The 6,539-nt window shown below is 35.1% G+C and overlaps 1 protein-coding gene across 1 annotated transcript in view; it reads right to left on the reverse strand.

Annotated features, from left to right (window-relative positions):
* LOC119828535 (paired box protein Pax-1) overlaps positions 1 to 5,003 on the reverse strand; it is a 25,932-nt gene extending 20,929 nt beyond the window's left edge. Inside the window, exon 1 of the mRNA XM_038350716.1 lies at positions 4,877 to 5,003. Coding sequence (XP_038206644.1) covers positions 4,877 to 4,985 — 109 coding nt within the window. The 5' untranslated portion in view covers positions 4,986 to 5,003. The remainder of the gene's footprint in view (positions 1 to 4,876) is intronic.
* Between the last annotated feature and the right edge of the window lie 1,536 nt (positions 5,004 to 6,539).

Genomic DNA, 6,539 nt, shown 5'->3' on the forward strand with positions numbered 1-6,539 from the left:
TCAGTATATTTTAGATCCAGATTCTTACCATTTCTATTTATAAGTAACAATTAATCTTCATCCTATTTCTAAGCAGCGAATTTGTTTATCAAATCATCTCAATCTAATGACCGTAACAATTGTGATTCGATGCTGAGGATAGCCAGAGCGTTCAACCTGTCCTCGTTCATTTTCCAAATTTTGCCGCCCTAAGCCTAGTCGGCCTATAGGGAAATCCGCCCCTGATCAATATAACATGAATGTAACTTAGAACTGCGTCATATGTATAATGTTATGTATTTTAATGTAATATCAGCTGTACATAATCTTTAGTATTTTGATAAATGCCTTGTAATGTTTATAAACATGTAGCAAATGTTGATATAATTGTCTTCAAACACGATCAAATGACAAGTAACAGTACTCATTTTTATGTTGTGTATCTTTATAAATTATGTTTGTATGTTTTTGCTTAAAGTATATATACGATAGACATTGTTGTCCTACTAATCGTAACCTACTATTATTATAAATGCGAAAGTTTGTAAGGATGCGTGCGTGTGTGTTGCTCTTTCACGCAAAACTACTTGAAATTTGGTACTTAGACCGCTGGACAACTGGAATAACATATAGGCAACTTTTTATCCCGATATTACTACGGGATATGGACTTACGCGGGCGAAACCGCGGGGCGCAGCTAGTTTTATCGTATTTTTCAAGCGTGAATTAACTTTCTAACGTGGTATTGAGCAACTAAATGCCGAACAAGCAAAGTATTCAAGATCAAATTACATTTTTAATGTAGGAAATAAATTTTTAGCTTTACTTTTGGAAAACAGTGCAAGTTTATGTGTAAGTACAATCGAATCGTAATGAAATTGTAAGATATAAAAAATAAAATAAAGTTTATTTGAACGAAAAAGAAATACTCTTTAACGAATGAATGAATGAATGAATGAATGAATGAATGAATGAATGAATGAATGAATGAATGAATGAATGAATGAAATATACTTTATTGCAAACTCAACAAAAAAATATGAAAAAAAGTATTTTTTAGACTTTAGACTTTGAGTTACACACATTATGTAGGTACATTACAGTTTTATGGTTTAATTTTTAAACAATGATCCCTGTGCTAGGCTAAACTTATGTTACAGGGTTCATTCGTCCTTGATCAAATACAAAAGCAACATATTAATATTGCGTGTAAACTTGACCCAAGATCTCAAACCAAATTGTTAACCATTTACGTAACGAATTATTAAATTAAGCTTGTTTCTCGTAAAATGATTTATTATAACAAACAATCAATTAACAGTACGCGTGGGATTTATCGATATTTATTACCTGTTTTAGTTAGAAATCGTGTATAGTGCAGCGCAGTTATCGAGGGTCGGCGGGTTATCGACAGCGATAACGCGCACGTCACTAGTTCCCTCTATTGTAAGCCAATATATTATTTAAATACATATTTTTTGCATGATCCGGCATTAACGTTCACTTGGCATCGCAATTGCAGCCTTATCTATACTAATATTATAAAGCTGAAGAGTTTGTTTACGCGCTAATCTCAGGAACTACTGGTCCGATTTGAAAAATTATTTCAGTGTTAGAAAGCCCATTTATTGAGGAAGGTTGTAGGCTATATATCAACCACGGCAGAAGCCGCTAGACATCAATAAATTGAATACATTCCAGTGATTATATTATAATCTTAGGTAGCTTGCTTCCATGTTCTTACGCACGTTTTCATTAATAATTTAATATAACTATAATATTATTTATATATTCATATTGATTATATGTAAAATCACTACATAGTATAAAACAAAGTCGATTTCTCTGCCCATTTTTCCCTATGTATGCTTAAATCTATAAATTTACGAAACGGATTTTGATGGGTTTTAATAGATAGAGTGGTTTAAGAGGAAATTTTTATGTATCACATCTATTAAACTACGCCAAATTTAACGCATGCGAAACCGCCGCCGAAAGCTAATAATTTATAAACCATAAAAATATATGTATATAAATTCTATACCTTACGCTTTTAAGCCACGAGCCTCAATGACGACTAAAGTTAAATTAAGATTATAGTCTTATATACCGGGATTCTCTAAAAAAATTTTCAATCAAAAGAATCATTGAATAATTTTAAATTGACTTAAACGATTCAATATAACACGTACGCTTTAACTCACCTAGAACTCCATTATTATCTTTAATTTATTTCTCTTGCTTAGTAGGTACGGTTCCACCATTAAGATAGATCCCCCTATATGGCACTAAGTGCTAGCCGCGCCGCGCGGTTTTATCCGCGAAGGAAATAGGAACCCGCGGGTAATAGCTAGTATTTAAAGAGCTCATATCTCAGCCTGATGTAAAAGCTATATTATCGTAAAGTTTCATTAAACTCAATTCAGTAGTTTTTACGTGAAATAGTAAGAAACATCCATACGTCCATATTAACAAACTTCCGCGTTTATAATATTAGTAGGATAAGGCATGTAGTTACTTATATTGTTAGAGAGATAGAATTTAGCTTCCCTAACCCGATACGTGCCTATATTCTATAAGTACTGTATAAATTCCAGATCAAAATCAGGAGATTTTTCTTCTTAACTTTGTTAATGACTCCACTTAAAGAGGGATTCCGATACTGTTAATTATAATTTAATTATTAAAGGTATAAAATTTTTAAAGCTACGGATTTAACATTAAAACTGCAATAAATTGACAACGCTGGTATAGACGCTAAGCTTGAATGTCGACTATACTACCTTACGTATAAAGATAATTCCCCAAAACTGAATAATGTTTAATAAATATTGTACCTACAACAATATTTAAGTCCCGGCTCCGTCCGGATATCAAGATTCCTTTTTCATCCCAAGGGAGCATTTAATCGGGATAAAAATTATCCTATCAGCCAAGTCAGCTCATACCCTGTCTGTATACCAAATGTCATCACAATCCGTTATCCGTTAAGTAGTTTCAGCGTGATTGACGGAAAGACATATAAACAAACTTTCACATTTATATTATTAGTGTATTCTACCCAGGCGCGGTCCGAAGGGGCTGGCACACAATCGTAATTGTTAAATTGAACAATGTTCTGAAACTGTAAAGAAATTTTCCACCCCTAGTCGCCAAGCATTTTACATTTTGTTCTCATTACCAGTGCTAGTATTTGAGACCAATATTTTCACCCGATTCGTCAATACGATTAGAAGACTTTCATTTGTTATGTTTGTAATAAAATTGTATATCGTGCAGTAAACTTAAATTGACGGACTTAACATAATATTTCATTAATACTAGATCAATTTGAAGTAATATGGACACTAACAGATCACACAAGAAGTATGACAGACGATATATAAAGTATATTTCATGATTTACACATTATCTCTTCATTAAACAGATTGATTGTGGCTAGAACAATCAGTCTTTACATTATGAGCTACAAATTAGTTGACTGAGCTGCTGATGTGCTGATGAGATGTGATTTTACTGTTTAATAATGACCCGAGATAAGAATTTTCCTGCGATCTATCATAGTCATCAATTTTATACCGACTTATTAGTACATGAATATATTTTATAGATAGAACTCTATAGATAGAATTAAAAAAAAAAAATCTTACGCATACACCTACGTCATTATATCTAAAACAGGTATACATACGTTTTCTTTTACGTTTAACTAACTGTACCGCTTTATTCACGTCGAAGGTACGTGATAAGAACTTGAAAAATTTGGCTTTGGGTTGGTGGACCGTAAATTATAACATTATTTATTTCCATATTCACAATAACGGCATATAAATAATTATGTATTTATATGTCTAGTGCCTACACCTAATATTTGAAATATTTAAATAAATACTTCATTTCGTTTTAAACATTTGTTGAAGTTAGCAAGGTTGTTGGTATATTCGGCAATAGACAGGCTGTAGAAAATATAAGAACAAAGTTTGTTTTTAACAGAATAAAGTACCTATTTAGGATCTGTTGCAAGATTAGGAAAGCAGGAATAAATAGTTCCAAATTTATAGGAAATTAATCGATATTTTTTTCGACTGAGCGGTTAAGATGTAATGGAAAATGGCAAGGCGCAGTTACCCACTTTTTTGTATACTTTGTATGATGTCTAACTCTAACACATTATTATATATGTTGTAGTCATCAATAGGTTTTGTGAAATTCTTGTGTAATTCGTCACTTCTAACATAACGCGAAAGTGGGTTTGTTTATCTTATTTTCACGTCGCAACGGAGCGATTTTATGATGACTTTTGTGTCTGTACATAGCTATATGACTAGAGTGACGTTCGAGTGATGAAGCTACCTTTAACCATTTAATCTCAGACAACTCGGACGAAAAGCTAGCAAAAAAAGCAGCTGTGGGCTTACATTATTATTACGTCATTTGATTTTTTTTTTGTTTTGAATTATATGGAAATCCCGCAAAATGTCTACACATCAAACAGATCTGGTCTAGTAACACATAAACACAGCAGCGACTGATCAAGTAGGCACATGGTACATAAGCTTCATACGGACATACAGATTTACCGAAGACTATAACTGCATGTAGTAAGAATTCAATTAGCATGAAGTTTAATAACTCAATTAATGGCTGAACTTAATAAAACTGAATCTATTGGAAAACAATGGGAATCCATCTTATTATCGCACTACAAACTAAACAAAATAAGCAGATTAGACGTTTCGTTACATTTATGTTATTTTCAACGACCTTTCGGTCCCATTTATCACTTGAACCGTTTTCTTTCCATTCAAGAGTGGTGAAAGTCACCAAGACGAGCTCCCTTGGAAATCGTTTGAAACACTTTCCACGTCACAACGTGATCATGAAGTGAAGGTCTCACCAGTTTCCATAGCGTATCCAGCGGCTGCGGCTGCGGCGTGCAGCGCGCCGTACTCCTTGCCGTCCATGCCGCCCAGCATCATGTCACACACACACCACTCGCGCACCATGCGTCCGTCCCGCGCGGCGAGCGCTGCACGACTGCGGCCGCGTCGCGCTCCCGTGCGCACGCGCACTCGCCCCGCCCACTCCGCCATTGGACGCGGCCGACCAATCGCAACGCTCCATTTCCCGCGCTTTCCTTTCCGTATCGCCTTCTATTTGAAGCGTGCTGCGTTCTTCTATTTTCATCAAACGATTTGTACTTTATTGCGATAGACATAGAGGTGGAAATAATTGTAGACGCGGTGTGATAGCGTGACTGTTTGTTCGTTTGGTTGGTTGCGGTCGATTGGGGGGAGGGGGGACGGTACATAGTGTTATGTGCGGTGTAAGTGAATTGTAATTGATATTTTATGTAAGCTAATAATTATGTTAACACTTTATGGCGGAAAGATAAGGAAATCGTTTCATTGTTTTGATATGAACTGCGCTTTTAAATTAAGTTTTTTAAATTGAATTTTGAGTTTTTAATGTATTTTGTTACGTTTTGCTTGGACATAACGTGTGTTCCTTCTATGCATACATTTGTGTTGATTATGGTTTATCCTTCCCAGTCCATACCTTCTTTTCTCTCTTTTAAACCGAGCAGTGCATTCGTAGAGTCCTTTGTCCTGCCTCTGCGTATCTTCATGGGCGGTGGTAAACGCTTACCATCAGGTGAACTACCAGCTCAGTTACATTTATTTTATAATACGGTAACATGCGGTTGTATGAAATACATAATAAGTAGGTAACCTAGGTACCAAAAACAATAATAAATTTAAGATAGATCCATTTAAACTATCCACTCGTACCTATCAAACTAACACACACAAAAGCAAACAACAAACACACACGTATGAAATTCCCCAATCGTACAATATATGCGGCGCTTTGAGGCCGGCCGCGATGCGCATCATTTGCAGTTGAGCAATTTGTACGGTGCGCCCGCGGCGGTTTCAAACACAACTTTTTGTTGTTTGCGCGGTAATTAACGGAATTTTTTACAACTTTACGCGTATCGCAAGTATTTGTCGTAATTAAGGCGTTTTTGCTGCTACTGTTTTAGTGGCGCGGCGTGCTGGGGCGTTCGGGATATTGGGTGGCTGTAAAAGGTATATCCGACTTAAAATACGAGGTTCTAACAGCGATTGCTTAGGTTCACCATCATTATAGAACTGTTGTTTGATAAAGTCATAGAAATTATCAACTAAAATAGGTAACAGTTATGAATAAATAGTGATCCTATATAAATAAATATGATTCCCCAAATGTGTTGCTAAGCGTACAAGCACAGGTAGGTAGGTACAACGCGAGCGGCTCTGTAGATTCATGTAATCTAAAGATTAAAAGATAAATAAGAAAGATTACCAGAAGTAATAATAAGTAATCTCAGTTTAACAAATTTATCGATTTTTGTCGATAAACTAAAACTAGTAACAGCACCGGGATGTGCTATTGGACTTATAAATCTAGTTTTAGGTGCGTATATATTAAATTCTCGTGACACAATGATAGTTAACATATTCCTACGAAAGGGCTGGACCGATTCTCATCAAATTTTATGTGCATATACCGTATAT

The sequence above is a fragment of the Zerene cesonia genome, chromosome 8, assembly GCF_012273895.1.
Source record: "Zerene cesonia ecotype Mississippi chromosome 8, Zerene_cesonia_1.1, whole genome shotgun sequence".
NCBI classification, from domain to species: Eukaryota; Metazoa; Arthropoda; class Insecta; order Lepidoptera; family Pieridae; genus Zerene; species Zerene cesonia.